This window comes from Acanthochromis polyacanthus, chromosome 15, assembly GCF_021347895.1.
Source record: "Acanthochromis polyacanthus isolate Apoly-LR-REF ecotype Palm Island chromosome 15, KAUST_Apoly_ChrSc, whole genome shotgun sequence".
NCBI classification, from domain to species: domain Eukaryota; kingdom Metazoa; phylum Chordata; class Actinopteri; family Pomacentridae; genus Acanthochromis; species Acanthochromis polyacanthus.
Genome location: NC_067127.1, coordinates 35576576 through 35593830, shown reverse-complemented (window position 1 = coordinate 35593830; position 17255 = coordinate 35576576). Strand labels below are relative to the sequence as shown.

The 17255-nt window shown below is 38.3% G+C and overlaps 1 protein-coding gene across 2 annotated transcripts; it reads left to right on the top strand.

Annotated features, from left to right (window-relative positions):
* Nucleotides 1-1091: 1091 nt before the first annotated feature.
* Nucleotides 1092-15452, top strand: rbm45 (RNA binding motif protein 45). Of its 2 annotated transcripts, XM_022210095.2 has the most exons (11): nt 1092-1420; nt 2299-2421; nt 3566-3692; nt 3781-3933; nt 5206-5376; nt 7215-7344; nt 9907-10000; nt 10215-10372; nt 10556-10631; nt 12128-12256; nt 15037-15452. In XM_022210095.2, the coding sequence occupies exons 1-10, from the start codon at nt 1145-1147 to the stop codon at nt 12242-12244; spliced, it is 1425 nt and encodes a 474-aa protein (XP_022065787.1). In that variant the 5' UTR covers nt 1092-1144; the 3' UTR covers nt 12245-12256; nt 15037-15452. The 2 variants fall into 2 exon arrangements, with proteins under 2 accessions (XP_022065787.1, XP_051815659.1); XM_051959699.1 differs by having other exon boundaries at nt 12128-15452.
* Nucleotides 15453-17255: the final 1803 nt, after the last annotated feature.

Below are 17255 nucleotides of genomic sequence, written 5' to 3'. Positions count from 1 at the left end.
TTCCTGTTAAATGTTATGTGTTGTAGTTCGACATTAGTTTCTAACTTGTTTTCAACCTCCAATTACACAAAATCTAAAAAAAAAAGTCTTCAAATGAGGTTGTAGATGGGAATACATCAAATAAATGTGCTGCTGGCTAACAGAAAATACAATAATGAGGCAACTTAGAAAATTAGTAGTTTAAAATCAAACAAATATCTGATATGAGCTGCAGTTCTCTGGGATTTACAGTAAATTAGAGTTCTCAGCAGGTTTTTCTAAGCAGCCCATAGAACCCAACACATTGTTTTCTGTCTCGTGATGTTGTCCAACACAAGCTTAGCGATGCTGAGGTCAGAAGTCTGTTATAAAACTCTCATGCAGCATCATTTTGTAACATTCACGGGTTCAATTAAACCTCCCGAGCAGCAGATGTCAGTAAACACAACACGCTATCACTATCAGCTGCACTGATGCCTTCAGGACTATAGGAAATGTTAAGATTAACTCACCAGCTGCCTCATTGTTTCACCAAGCAACACATTTAAAGATTGAATCATACAAATGATTAGAAGATTCCCTTTACTGCACCTATATCTTCCACAAAATAAAGACACAAACAGCTGCTACACACTTCAAAATGTCAAAACTGTATTTACCTAAAATATTTTAATAAATACTATAAAATCTTAAGCATGTATTAAGATATTAGATGAAATAATTGAGGTCCAAGCTCACATATATCAAGATTTAAACCTGATAACTGCACTGTTTTCAATTGATTGACTAAAAATAATTAGGGTTAGTCCCTTGTACACATTACTATTACTGGGTTTACAATGAAATAGAATATACACTTACTTTTTTATTATAAAAATGCAAGAAAAAAAGATAAATGTGTGGACTTTTTTCAACCCTGCTATCTTAGACTACCTTCTTTCTTCACCCATTTAGTGTTAATAAAGACGTTTAATTATTATGATTAACATGGCTTTTTGTATTTGCATATCAGAGGATATTAAAACAAAACAAACAAACAAAAAAGACATTCCTCGACTCCCACGGCTTAACTGATGAACAACGGCCGTTATTTCCTGTTTTTGAAGTTCCGAGCAGCTCCTGAACGCAGCAGCAGCAGACGACAGTTCGGTACCAGAGCAGCAACATGGAGGAGTATCCGTCCAAACAAGCCACCGAGAACCTTGACGACCCGCCCAACAGCCGCCTGTTCGTGGTCACCAGCCGGTCCATCACCGAGGATGAGCTCCGGGAGAGTTTCAACGGATTCGGGGACATCCAGGGGGTCTGGGTGGTCAAAGATAAGCAGACGAAGGAGTCCAAAGGGATCTCGTACGTCAAGTTCGCAAAGTCGTCTCAGGCCTGCCTGGCCATGGAGGAGATGCACGGGAAGGTTCTGGTGGAGGGGACGAAGCCCATCAAGGTACCGGAAAACCGGCACAGAATCGGGTTAACGCACCGCAGTTTAGATTTTAGCTAGTTTTAGTTTAAACGGAGCCAGGAGACGGTCGGTTAGCTTCATAGTTAGCATTAGCATTATAGCTAACGTTAGCAGTACAACAAAGCGGAGCTAACGTTTCATACAAACTACAAAATCCACAAAAAGCTGATATATGGGAGAAATTATCGTCACACCTTTGTTATCTTGAAACGACAACAAGATGTTTATTTTATTTTTATCGTTCTACTTGCTCTGTTTCAGCCTACTCGGGTGTTTTTATCTGTCAAAAGAACCAGTTCAGCTAATTTAATCCAGTTTTCAACCTGTCAGCAGTGAATTCAGCTCCTTTATTGTGGCTAAAATGTTAGTAGTGAATCAAAATGACCACGAATATTGTATTTTAAAGCATATAAGCCATCAGATAACGACAAAACAGATTATTTCTGTATTTTAAAATGTCAGTAAAATTCAGTTATCAGTTTCATTCAGGCTGCTTCCTGCTTGAAAACAAGAAGAAATGTGAATTATCTTGATGAACAAGTGTTGCTGAATTCCATTTATCTCGTATTATATCACCAAGTCTCAGAAACAAGCTTCTTAAAACGCATTAAACAGACAGTGCTTTTCTGCATGAGTTAATATGACTCATGTAAGTTGTGATGTAATGGCATCATGCAGATAAAACGTAGAATTCATGTGATGTTAAACTAGAGCTGCAGTGATAAATCAATTCACCATTGATGACTGGAGCCCAGCTGCAGAACTTTACATGTTGGAGAGTCTGCGTAGTCTTTTAATTGAAGTTATATTTTAAAAACTTCATTACGCTGTGGTTTAATTCAGATTTTTTTCGTTTTCAGGTGTTTATTGCTCAGTCACGGTCGTCTACGAGGCACCGAGACGTCGAGGACGAAGAACTGACCCGAATCTTCGTCATGATCCCCAAAACCTTCTCAGAGGAGGACCTGAAAAACACATTCAAAGTAAATACGCCTGCTCTGTATCTTAGACTTTTCCATGCCTTCTCTCACTGTTTTGTTTTTTATTTCCTGTTTTTATGTAATAAAAACAAACCTAGAAATGCCATAAAATGTACAAACGGAAAAATGAGAATGAAATTTGCATTTAACTCAGAAATCATGTTGTCATCATGTATTCTTGTGGTTTATGCTGGTTTGCTCGAACTCCTGGACTTTTCGATTTCATTTTAGGCTCTAATTATTCTATATTGACCACAATATCGGTTTTCACTTTATTAAAGGTATTAAATTATGTATAATCCCCCAAAAACACATTTCAGCATTTTGCAGAATCACTTTGAGCACATTTAGATTAATTTTGGACATGTTTTGAATCATTTTGGACAATTTTTCAGGAAATTTTGGTCAGTGATGAGTGCATGAAGACTCTTGTGTTCACTCTTACAGCACATTTGGTGAACTTTGCCCTTGAGTCAGACATTTTAGAGCTTTCAAGTCAAGTTATAAATTTTTTTATTAGTTTCAGATGAGTTTTTGAGTCATTTTGGACAATTTTTTAGACCGTTTTCATCAATTTTGAGTGCTTGAAGACTTGTGCTCAATCTTGCAACCGAATGCAGAACTTTTTACTCGTGACTCAGACTTTTTTGAGATTTCAAGTAATTTAGGACAAATTTTAAGTCATTTTGAAGATATTTTTACAAGTTTTGGATGCGTTTTGAGTCATTCTGGACACACTTTAATCAGTTTTGGACATGTTTTGAGTAATTTTGGACAAATTTTCAAGTAGTGTTGAACAAGATTAAATGTGTGAAGACTGTTGTGTTCTCTCTTACAGCCAGCAGCAGAACATTTGGGGAGTTTTGCTCGTGGTTCAGACATTTTACAGCTTTGAAGTCACTTTAGACTAATTTTGAGTCACTTTGAGCACATTTTCAGAAATTTTGGACACATTTGGAGCCATTTTTGACTATTTTTGAGTCAGTTTGGGGAATCATTTTGGCCGTCTGAACTTTAAGGCTCTCTAGTTGTTCTTTTTTGACAGTTTTCACTTTAATGAAGGTATTGAATTAAGTATAAACCCCAAAAAACTTTCCACATTGATGGTAAACCTCTTAATCCCTGCCTGTGTTCTTGTCTTTTTTAGGAATATGGAGATATCGAGTATTGTGTGATCATCAAAAATAAGTTCACAGGAGAAAGTAAAGGACTGGGCTATGTGAGATACTACAAACCCTCCCAGGCTGCAAACGCCATAGAAAACTGTGACAAAAGTAAGTTTCAGACTCTTACTGGTTAAATTAAATTAAAATGGCGTTTGTTTTGTGATGATAATCATAATGTTTGTGTTTCTTTTTTTAGCCTACAGGGCGATTCTGGCTGAACCTCGAACCAAAGCTACAGTCACAGAAGATTACAGTGGAGGAGGAGGAGGAGGAAGAGGAGGAGGAGGAGGAGGAGGAGGAGATTATTCTGTCGGAGGAGACAACATGAACCAGTACTCCTTCCCCATGGGTGAGTCTTAGCCATGCATCCTAATTCAGATGCAAACTTCCATATTATGGCCAGTTTTAGTTAAATTTTCACCACAAAGACGGTTAATTCCTCCATGAATCTCCTGGTTTTAGTTCTAAAGAGGCTGTTGAGCTGCTAGCCAGGAAGAAGACTCTCTCTGTTTCTGTGAAAAGCAGTGTTACACCAGGACTTTCTATCCTCTAACTCTCTCTTTGAGGATCATTTTACATTAAATGTCTGTGAATTCTCAGCTTAGTTGTTTTAATCTCCTGTGTTTGGTGAGTTTGTCAGATGTCACTATTAGCTGTACAACATGCTAACACATTAGCATCAATAATAATCCACCAGGTGTTCAATTCCTCGGATGCTGCCAGTGCATGAAGACTCTTGTGTTCACTCTTACAGCCAACAGAAAAAAAACTGTAGAGTGACTTTGAGCACATTTTGGATGCGTTCCGAGTCATTTTAGACAATTTTTCAGGCCGTTTTCAACTCATTTGAACGCATGAAGACTGTTGTGTTCATTCTTGCAGCAAATTCTAACTTCTTTTGAACATATTTTTATGGTAGTGTCTACGGATACGGGTCCGTATCCGTAGCCTGGGGTCCGTACCTCTAGCAACAACCTATTTTTTTACATTATGGATGAATTTTTAGTCATTTTGGAGAAACTTTTGAGTCATTTTGATGAGTTTTAGACTGGTATCGAGTCTTTTTGGATAATTTTTCAGGCCATTTCCATCAAGTTTGAGTGCATGAAGACTTGTGTTCACTCTTGTAGCTGACAGAACATTTGATCAGTTTTGTTTGTGGTTCAGATATGTAAGAGTTTTCAGTCACTGTGGTCAAATTTTGAGTCGTTTTGAACAGTTTTTCTGCCCATTTTTGACAAGTTTTAGTGCATAAAGACTCTTGTGTTCACTCTTGCAGCTGACAGATTTTCTTGTGGTTTAGATGTTTGAGTTGAGCAGCTGTAGAAAGTAAATAAATCTGGAGGACTGTGAGGCAGCTGCTCATTCTGATAGAAATCTGTGTTCATATTCTCACTGCTTTTACTTTAGACCTCCAAGTTTTATGCACCAACAAAACACAATAAAATGTGTTTTTTTTTTTTTTTATTGTATGAGACCTGTAATTTAAGATAAAAGTGTTAGGCGCTACAAAAGGATTTTTTCTTTATGGGAAGTGACCATAAAACAGCTTTCTGGATAAATTCATTCAGGGTTTTCCTCTGTTGTTTTACTAACCTGATATTTTTCCTCTTTTTTCCAGGCGACCCCGGTAACTACCCGGTGATGGACTACCGCTCCGGTGACTTCACTCGATGCCTGATGATTTCCACCCGGGCGGCTCTGACTCAGGAGCAGATCTTCGCCCTGTTCGACCTGATTCCTGGGATGGAGTACTGCGAGCTGCAGAGAGACGCCTACGGCATGAGCAAAGGTTGGCATCAAACACAAACTCTAAAAGCTCTGAAACACTCTGCATTTCAATCAGATGTGTTTTTACCAAAGAATACTGTAAAATCCAGTTTGATGTTCCAGAAAAGGCTCCTGCAGGAACTACAAGTGTAGAATATTTTATCACAGATGTTTCATTTTAGATGGAAACAGCAGATGATGTGGTTTCTGACGCTGTAAAGCAGAGTTGCAGTTAATTTCTCTCTCTATTTTTTAATTTTACTTCCAGCAGATTTTGCAGGGTGTTTTATTTTGAAAACTGGCTAGCTCGTCTTCCCATCACTTCCATCTGTGTTCATTTCCTGCACTTGACTTTTGACTTTTCATGCCCGGCCATAAAATGAAGACGTCAGTTTAACCCCAAAATGAATCAAAACGTCTCTGGAGAGCTTTTTTGACTGACAGAAGAAAAAATAACCACATAATTAACAATAAAAAGCAGCTTCCTTCTTTTAGGACACTTTTTTCTATTAAAAACAAAAGATTATTTGTTTTGTCCATAGAAACTCGTGTGTGGTGTGAAAAAGTCTGGAGATGCTGATTTAATGAACAGGAAACTGTAGGAGGAAGCAGGATTTGGGTTTAAAGAGCTGCCATCAGGTTAAAGCCTTCAAACTAAAAGCTGTTACTGGGTGTTTTTCCCTTCATGTTGCATTTTTACTCACTGTGACTTAAAATAAAAACATCCTACATCTCTATGGAAGCAGCGAGAACTCAGAAACGGTAAAACACAGTTATAGCACCGTAAATGATAGAAAAACACGGAGTTTTGTCGATTATTTATTTTACAAAATGTAAAAAACCTCTGCAACATGTGAGGTTTAGTATCTCATCGATAGATTCATGAATCAAACATCTAACAGCAGTTTCTCCTCTTTGTTTGATGCCATTAGACCAAGTTTTTTAAAAAAAATAGTCTTTTTTTGTGTATTAAGTTCACATAAGTAAATCAGAATTTACAGTTGGCTTAAATCAAGTGCTTCCTCCGCTAACCAGAAGTAGGCAGAAAGGTACATTTCTTTGACTATTTATTTTACAAAAAAAAGGAATCAACTTGTACAACATTTTTTTAAGTGTCCACCGGTGTTACTAATACTAGAAAAATACTGAAACACTTCCTGCAGTTCAGCCGAAAACTTGCTCAGTTTTTGTCTCGTGACCGTCGGTCACAGCTGAGTCACTGATGGCTTCACAGTTGTGCCGAGAGTCACAGAATTTTTAGTTTTTTAAAGAATCTGGTTAGAAATAACTGCTAATTTTTAGAGAATTTCTCAATTAGACCCGCAGAACAACGTGATTTGATTTATGATGCATTCAAGGACTGTCGGAAAGCACAAAATCTGTCCATTCTTCTTGTTTTCAGTTTCTGGCTCTGAAAAATGTCATTTTAGTGATTTCTTTAGAGATTTGAGGATTAAACACACAAAACCTTTTTCTATAAAGGATTATTACTAAAAAAAAATCTTTCTTTTAATGCTCTGTGTAGTTTTGGAATTAATCATTTCTTTCCATCTGTTTTTTTGTCTGTCAGCGCTAGATTTTGATTTGATTGATTTAGAGCTGCTTATGCTCAATTAGGTAATAATAAATTAGCAGTTTCTAAATGTAATCTTTTAATTATTTTGTTGGTTTGACAAACAACCAAAGATCTTTGATTTGTGACGATGTGAAACAAATAAAAGAAACAAATTATGTTGTTTACTTGACAGGTGCCTGAATCATTTGACATTTATTGGTGTTATTAATGAGTTTAGGACATAAAGCTGCACTGATTTACTGTTAATATTAATGAACCTAAACTTTGCTGCGTGTTGCCTTCAGGTCACGCTCTCATTCGCTACAGTAATCTGGGATCAGCGGTTTACGCCAAGGAGAAGCTGAACGGCTTCGAGTATCCACCTGGAAACAGGCTGGCCGTAAATTTTGTGGACGACGGAGAAGATCGCAGCAGGTAACGGCCGACGAACGCTCTGTGGGGTCAGAGATTAATGGAGTCTCAGAGAGGAAGTGCCCTTTAAAGTTAATAATCCACTAATTAAAGCTGAGGGACCAAAATGCCAGCCGTCGTTAAACGTGACCTTGTCCTCACGTCCTCTCAGCGCCTTCTATTTGTTGTTAAATATTCATGGGTGGATGTCGGCGCCTGCAGGCTTAAAGAAACTAGTTTCTAGATAGTTTCTGTACAGTGAAGAACTTCTCACTCAAATCTGGTTTTTAGCTTCTGGGTCGTTCTAGAATTAGAGGACATTTGGGCTTCAGAACATTTGAAAAATAAACCAGTTTTCTGCTTCATATTGATCAATAATAGGTAACAAACTATCAAAGCTTCCACGTCAATGGTAGCATTTTTATTCCATGTTTTCTGTGTTGCTGCTAACCCTACTCTAATCCATGCTAATGTGATCTTTTTCTCAGCAGTAGAAGCTAGATATTTAGCTAGCTGTTACTGCTGACCAAGAGGACAAACTGACCAAAGAATGAGTCTGATCCTGATAATATGAGGTAGAGAGAGACATTCAATCAAGACTGACAATGGATGAAAAGATGGAAAATAGAAGAGAGGACACAGCTTTGATCTACACATTCTTTTAGAACACTAATTAATTAAACGACAAAAACAAGACATAAAACAACAAAAATAAGACAGAAAATGACAGAAGACACAAAAGACAAAAATGTCAGCAACAGAGTAGTTGTGGGACACGTTCCATGTGTAGTAATTATTATTTAAAACATTTTGTTGATAAAAAAAATGTTCCCACAATTACAAGAAACATCACTGAAGAAATAGAACCAAAAAAGGAGGTTTACATTTCATTTGAACAGTTTCATTAGAGACTCAGTTTGGTCATCAGGGGACAAGAGAGAAATGTCGTTTTAGGGGAAACTCCAGACTGATTTGGTGTTTAAAATATTTAAAACATTTTCAAACGTTCTTTTCTCCTAGTTTTATTTTAGATTTGGTCTCAGGATAAGAACATTTACACAACTACTGCATGTTTTAGTGTTTTGTACATGGAATGTTTGAAATTTGATGTGTGGGACGTACAATTTTTGTGGTTTTTTTATTTGTTGGTTTGTTCAACAGAGACAGTTTAAATGAATAAATTCTGCTGTAAATGCAGCCAAGAGGCTGTTTGTCCTCTGTCATCTTGAACAGATGTTAAAGAGTCGCACTAAAATCAGACGACTGGACTCACTTTAATATGTTGGTTGAATTAATTAATACACAACAGTAATAAAAACCATGAATCATTAAAAAGAACATCATTCAGAACTCCCCTTAAAACAGTCATAATATGAAACAGGACAAAAATAAATAAATAAATATAATAACGTTGACTCTGAACCATAAATCCAGCAGCGTTTATGAAAGAAATCTGAAAGAGCTGATGTTTTTTCACATTTCCAAAGGTCCTTGAACTCATCTTATAACGTGTAGATCTTGTGGAAAATGAACCAAATCTAAATATGTTGAAAATCCCGATATTCCATCAAAATAATCCAAATCTATCCAGAAATAAAGCAGACTCTGTACCATACTAAACTGTTTTGTTTATACAGTCTGGAAATGATCTAGATGCTAATAATGTATTTAGTTAAATAATACAAATAAAGTCAACATTTTCCACTCTTAGTAACACCTGAAGGCACTTTAAATATGTTAAATCCATGTTTTTAAAAGTAAAATACCAAAGAAATTCAACTTGTTTATAAATTTATGGGAGGAAAAATGTATAGAAAGTGTTTGTAGTCCAGAGAATTACTGGATTTATGGATTAAATATGAACATAAGTAGACACTAAGTAAACCTCACAAGGCACAGATGTAGACATAGAAGCATTCCTGGTGTAGAAAATGTGTAAACTTTTGTGGAACATAAAAACAAAACCACAGTAAGACATTCTGGAGAGGACCAGACAGTAAAAGGATGCATCTTATTTCTGATATACATGTTAAAAAGGGTCCTGCACAGTGGAGTAGTGGTTAGCGCTTTCGTCTTCAGCAAGAAGATCCCCGGTTCAAATCCCGGCCTGGGATCTTTCACATGGAGTTTGCATGTTCTCCCTGTGCATACGTGGGTTTTCTCCGGGTACTCCGGCTTCCTCCCACAGTCCAAAAACATGCTGAGGTTAATTGATTACTCTAAATTGTCCGTAGGTGTGAATGTGAGTGTGATTGTGTGTCTGTATATGTAGCCCTGTGACAGACTGGTGACCTGTCCAGGGTGTCCCCTGCCTTCACCTGAGTCAGCTGGGATAGACTCCAGCACCCCCCATGACCCTAGTGAGGATAAAGTGGTGTATAGAGGATGGATGGATGGATGGATTATGAAAATGACACTTAAAATAAATTCAGGGACACAAAATAAGACGGCAAATATTAAAGTCACTTTCTAACATGTTTTTTCTTTCACAAACAAATATCACATTTATTCACCACAACACTCCATGTGATACTCTAAAGTGTGTCTGACTCCTTTTCTTCACGTCTTTATTCGTTTGTGTTTCAGTCCTGTAGGTCGGATGGCGATGCAGTTTGTTGCAGCTCAGATGATGTCTTCAGTGTGGAACGGACCTTCAACCAGCCAAGTGATGAAACCTCCTGTGAGTTCCTGAAGCCGACGCCTCATTTCTAACGTCGTCGCATCGATCTGCTGCTCTTTGGTGCCGATTTCTGATGTTTCAGACAGAAAACCTGCAGCCAAAAATCTGTCAAATTTAAGCCACCGAACCCAGGAATGATGCTGACGAGGGTATCCAGTGTTTACCCGTGTGTTTTATATAAATGTTCTAAAATCCTCTGTGTTTGTGTCTCCAGAACTTCCCGGCCGTCTCTCAGATGTCTCGGATTCAGACCGACGTCAGTCTGCCGCCGCTGAAGAAGCTGGCTCCTCCCGACAGCAAGTCCAAGGAGCGTCTGTTCGTGGTGTTCAGTCCGTCGCCGCTGCCGCCCGACGTGCTGGAAGACGTGTTCTGGTAAACATCACTTTACTCTCTCATTACTCTGTCAGAAAGCGCTGACGAGTTAAACGCTCTGTCAGAATGACGCTCCATTAGCCAGGAGGTCAGAGGTTCCATCGATTCAGACGTAAAGATAAGTGCTGGAACGCTGCTATTAAAGTGAATAAACGTTATTTCTGCCTCCGTCTGTCTCTGCAGCCGCTTTGGGTCCCTCATCGAGGTCCATCTGGTTCCAGGAAGGAAAGTGGGATACATGAAGTACGCAGACAAACAGGTGATAAACTCCTGAATGATGAAAGAAGGTAGAATCACAGATAGGAGAGCTGATCGGAAAGTTTAGAGCAGGAGAGTCAAACTCAGCTCAGTTCAGGCTCCACATTCAGCCCAGTTTGATCTCCAGTGACCAGTAAAACCACAGAGTAAATAACCACAACCTCATGTTTCTTTTTACTGCTAAAATGTTCACATTTAAGGAATTATCTTTTTATAAAACATTATGAACAACCTGAAATTTATTCTGAAAAACCAATTCAGGTTCAGCAGCATTCAGCCTCAGTTTCATTTCCACATTACAACTTATAGATCAGTTTATCTACAAAGGAACACAACATTTAGTCATCTGGAGCCGAATGATGTAGGATTTTACTGTATGAGGCAAACAAAACGACAAAAAGGCGACAAGAACTTACATGAATGATACAGATGAGACAAAAAATGAGAAACATGGGACAAGCTAAAGTCAGACAGAAAAAGATTTTAAAAAAGAGACAAAATATTACAAAAATGAGACAAAACAAAAAAGAGATAAAAATTAGACAAAAAGTTACAAAGCGACAAAATAATGGACAACAGACAAAAACAAGAAAAAACTGCTAATAAAGCAAAAACACAAAATAACAAATGAGACAAAAAGGAAACACAAAATAACAAAAGCATGAGACAAATGTCAAAATAGGACAAAAAACAACAAAAACGGGACAAAATATTCCAAAAAATGAGACACAAAATGACAAAAAAATGAGACAAACGACACAAAACAGACGACAGTTACAAAAGTGGCGAAAAATGGACAAATGACAAAAACAAGACAAAAAAACAACAAATAAAGCAAAATACAAAACAAAGACAAAAACCACAAGTGAGAAAAAGAAGAAACAAAACAACAGAACATGTGACAAAACAACAAAACAAGACAAGATACTCCAAAAATGAGACACAAAATGACAAAAGAACAATCTAGTATTTTACTTTATGATCAAAAAAACTTGTCATGGTCTAGAAATGAGTTTAAATTTATAGTTGTACTAATTTACAATCTGCAGTTAATGTCTTCTCTGGAGTTTTTAAACTTGGAGGGCCGGATTGGACCCTCTGGAGGACCACTTTGGCCCACGGGCCTCATGTTGGACAGCCCTGGTTTAGAGCTGCACCTGATCCAAACTTGAAGTCGTGTCTTCGCTCTGCTCTCAGTGCTGCTGCAGCACTTTGAGTGAAGAGCTGAACTGTTGTTTGTTCTCCTGATGGTCGCTGCAGACCCTCTGGTCGCCATGACGATCCTCCACATGAAGTTTACATCTTCCAGCTGCTGGATCTGATGTTTCATTATCTAAGGAAGTTTGAGCTTCACCCGTTTATACCCACAAAAGCATTTAACACAGATGCTCAAACTCTCCTTGATCAGCTCTCGTACTCGTTTTTTGTGCTTTTTAGCTGCATTTCAAACTAAAATCCAGTCCTTCCCTCTTTTCTTCATGTTGTTGTGTTTCTCAGTGTGCAGATGAAGCCATGGCGACGCTCCACGGTCACGTTGTTAACGGAGTGAAGATGAAGGTGATGCTGGCCGATCCTCCTAGAGAGGAGTCGCACAAACGTCCTCGGACCTACTAGGACCGACCGGCGGTGAGTATCACGTGTAGCAGAGGACACCAGTACGGGACCAGTTAGTATTATTATTATTATTATTATTATTATTATTATTATTATGGTTATATGATGATTTATAGACACTGTAAACGTCTGTCTGAGGCCTGAGTCATGGTTGGTGCAACATAAGCACAGTAAAGAAACACATTTTCACCTCCTTTTTTATGAATGTACAGACATGTTTCTGTAGCCTCTGAACCCAGAAACCACCAGCAGATTTAAAAAAGGATTTTATCTATTATGAAAAGTCAAAATGTCAACATTTATCAGCAAAAAACTCAGCTTTTTAACGTTCCAGTGGTCCTAATCATCTGTGATGTGCTGTTGGAGGGAAAATGAACCAAATCTGAAAACTTTATTTTGTCGTTTTATCAAGAAGAGACTCCTCTAAGCTCATTCTGTAAAAACACAAAATTCTGTGCAGTAGTGAATCCTAATTCAGCCTTTTTTTTTTTTTTTGGCTGAACTGCAGGCAGTGCTTAAACAGAGCAGCAAGTACACAAATATAGGGCTGCAGCTAACGAAGCCTCGAGTAATCGTCAAAGCATTAAACGGCATGAAAAGCGGAAGTGAGCGCGCAATGCAACAGAAATCACCATCCGACCGGAGCGCGGAACACGGACGGACATTGGCGCTGCATCATGCATGTATTATGTATGCACAATGCAGCGCGGACATCCGCGATCTATCGTAAACACGGATGTCAGCGTTTACTATACAGCTGTATCTAAACGCGGACATCCGCGCTGCATCGTGCATACATAATACATGCACCGACCTTCTGCTTTTGATGCCGTTTAATGCTTTGACGATTACTGGAGGCTTCGTTAGCTGCAGCCCTACACGAATACACTCTACCATTCAAAAGTTTGGGGTCACCCAGACAATTCCATGTTGTCCATAAAACTCACACTTTTATTCATGTGCTAACATAATTGGACAAGGGTTTTCTAATCATCAATGAGCCTTTCAGCTAACCTGGCAATAGCCAGATTAATAATCGTGTAGTACTTGATAGTACTCCACAATATCAATCTGGGACCGCTCCATGTAAATCCGTTCGGAGGAAAGAGGCACGGATTGGACAATGCAACAGTATGTCCCGCCTCTGACAGGTTTGTTTTTAGCCAATCGCGGGATCTTCACAACGAGCGGAGCCAATTGGTAGATTAAACTCTTACCAAAACCCGTAGGTAAAAAAGCAAACATCTTTACCATCCAGAAATGCACAAAGCGCCTCTCGTTGTTCTTCCTTCAAAGAAGCGATAGGAGATTCAGCTAAAACTGACTTAATAGCTGCATCTACACGATCGTTGTCCTCCGTTGCCATGTTTGTTTTGATCTACTGGCGCTTGGTGTCGTCTTCACACCCGGATATCCCGCCCCACACACGAATACTGCTGCGTGATTGGCCCGAACCAACTTGGCTCTGTACGAACAGTGAATGCGGGAGCGGAGCAAGATGGTTTCTTGAGAGATTTGTGAACTCACAAATATCGCGAGAAATCAACTTGCTGGCAAGGTTACCTTTCAACAGCATTAGCTAACACAATGTAGCATTAGAACACAGGAGTGATGGTTGCTGGAAATGTTCCTCTGTACCCCTATGGAGATATTCCATTAAAAATCAGCCGTTTACAGCTAGAATAGTCATTTACCACATTAACAATGTCTAGACTGGATTTATCATTCATTTAATGTGATCTCTTCATTGAAAAATATAATGCTTTTCTTTCAGAAATAAAGACATTTCTAAGTGACCCCAAACTTTTGAGCAGTACTGTATATCGGGTATGTTGAGTTTTTTTGGTGTTGGGAAAAAGAAATTGAACAGATTAAATATACGGGGGTCCTCCAATTACATCAAAGTTCGTTCCTACAGATTGATGAGTCGATTTTTGCCGTAAGTTGGAACTCTGGCAAAAACATAAACAAAGCATGCATCACAATATTGATCAGTTCTTCGGGAAAGTCATGTTCCCGGCATTTTATTCTATCTAATTTCACTTCCATGGAGGCAGCTTTTCTTCTCCTCGAAGCATCAGAAGAGTCCATAATGAAGGTATAAAGTTAGTGAACGTAGCACAATCCAAGGTGGAGTACAACCGGAGAAAGGGGGAAAAACCCGTCTGTTTGCACCGTGTCACGACCTATTCATCCGCTCCGCTCGTCAGCTCGCTGCACGTAAACAGTTCCAATGTTACAATGAAATGCTGTAAGTCGAGGACGTTGTAAACTGAGGACCTCATGTGTTTGCTTTTTTAATGCAGCACAGAAGATGTTTGAGTTGTATCTATTTGGGGTTTAATATTGAAAATAAATGGTCACTCCACGTACTGTAGAGGTATTTGTCATTTGATTTTCGTAAACACTGCCTGCAGTTCATCCTAAACATCTCACTATTTTCCTCACATGACTGAATTAATCCTGGGTTTATAGCTGCACCAAGGAGCTCACACTTTTTTGGGTTTTACAGAATCTGATTAGTGCAAACTGTTACTTTTTGGTGACTTTTTAAATGAGACATGAAGAACAAAGTGAGTTTAAAGCATAAAGTTTAAGCTTGAAGTTGGTTTTTAAGGCAGAACTGGACGTCACAGATGAGCAGCTGTTTGTTTTTCCATCCTCCTGCTTTTCTGAGATAAAATGAGGGTTTTTGGGGTTCAGAGGTTTCCAGACTTCAGACTGACAGTTAAAGTTTCTGCTGCCAGTTTTCTCTCTTCCTGTCAATAACGCTGCAGCTTCTTGTTCCCCAGGCGACTGTTGTCATGACACAATGACACCTGACCTGACAGACCGACCGACATCAAGACCTCCACGACCTCTGACACGACCTTTGACACCTGTCTGACACCTGTCTGACCCGACTGCTGGTCAGTGACTATAGAACCACAGCTACCGGAGCCTAAATCAGCCTTCTGTGTTTATGTAATCTGCTCTCTGTCCTGCTTCTAAGTGCTTAGTTTCAACGCTGACTGTTCGAGGAAGACTTCATTTAAAGTTTGAGAGTCTCCAGAGTCACTTTGTGGTTCAGGTGGAGGGCAGCGTTTTATTTTCTGAACCTGTAGGCAGGAAGTTTCTTATTTCTTCTGTTCTCTGTAAACTCACGTAGAGCTCCGTTTTAAAAGGTGTTTACTGGACTGTGAAGCTCAATAAAATGAATGGTTCAACATCCAGCCTCTCGCCTCGTCTTTTACCGGTCTTTGTTTTAATAAAATCCAAGCTAGCGTTAAGGTTTTCTGTTAGCAGCTGATGTATTAAATCATGAGGACGTTTTCTAATGTTTAAAATCCTCCTTCCCGGTGAAAATCTGTTATTGTGTTTTATTGTGTCTTAAAATGTTGCAGGTGTGAAATAAAATCTGTGAGAATATGAAGACGTTTACTACAGCATTCCTCAACACTTTTACGTAGAAACTGAAGAACCAATAGGCATCCAGCTCTGTGTAGCTCCGCCCCCTCTCTGCTTCCAATCAGAATGAGCAGCTGCTTCTCAGTCCACCAGGTTTGTTTACTTTCTACAGCTGCCGGACTCTAAAATGTCTGAACCACAAACAAAACTCCCCAAATATTTTGCTGTTGGCTGTTAGTCTTCATACACTAATAGATAACAAAATGACTTGATAATTGTCCAAAAGGACTCAATACTAGTCCAAAATTGTTTAAAATATGTTCAAAATAGCAAAAAATGTGTCCACAGTGACTCAAAACTTCTCCAAAAATAATTGCAACCAGTCAAATGACTCAAAATTTGTCCAAACTAAAAAAAAAAGGCGTGTCTAAGTTGCCCAAAATGAGTTGGAGAATAGCCTAAAATGACTTTAAAACTGGCTGCTGATACTTCAGTGCACCAAAACTTGACAAAAATTACTTAAAAACGTGTCCAAAGATTGTCCAGATTGACTTGAAAACTCTAAAATATCTGAAACATGAACAAAACTCACCAAATGTTTTGCTGTTGGCTATGCGTGAACACAAGAGTCTTCAGGCACTCAAACCTGTCAAATTAGCTGAAAATACATTAAAAAATAATTAAAATGGGTTCAAAATGATTCAAATTTTGTCCAAAAGGACTTGAAATTTGTGCAAATTGACTTAAACCACAAACCAAATTCACCAAATGTTCTGCTGTAAGAGTGAACACAACAGTTTTTGAGCATTCAAACCTTTCCAAAATTATCAAAAAATTATCCTGAATGACTTAAAACTTACCGGTGTGTTTGAAATAACTCACAATTTGTAGGTAATGGCTCAAAAGTTGACTAAAACAATCAAAATATGTTGAAAATAACTTACAATTTGTCCAAAATGACTCAAAACTCATGAAAATATTTACATTTTGTTCAAAATTTGTCCAAAATATTAAGAGTGTCCAAAATTCCTTAAAAAATGCACAAGATGACCAAAATTACTGGAAAAATTGTCCATAACTAACCCAGACGACACGTTAACCAGCAGTGGCTTTGTTTACAGAGGCTAAATTAGCTATAATAATTTTTTTTAACATCTGACACACTCACCAAACACAGGAGATAAAACAACAACTGAGCTGAGAATTCAGAGATATTTAATGTAAAATGGTCCTCAGAAAGGAAGCGAGACGATAGAAAGTACTGGTTTAACACTGTTTTAAACAGAGTTTTCTTCCTGAAGGGGGCGGGGCCAGCAGCAGATCATTGGTTTTTAGAGCGAAACAGCTACCGCAATTTAGAACTACAAATTATGCAGTCATGGAGGAATGAACCATCTTTGAGGTGATTTGAGCTGAAATATGAAAAAAGAGGCAAAATATGGGACCTTTAATATCCACTTATGATAAATTTTCCTGTAAGAAGTTCATCTTATTTCATCCATATATTCACATTAAACCAGAATAATGACATTTTGTTTGCTATATTAATGGAGAAACAAGCTGAGAAAATGTGGTTTTGAATTGTCAGCAAAATTAATCTTGGATTTTAATGATCCTTTATGTT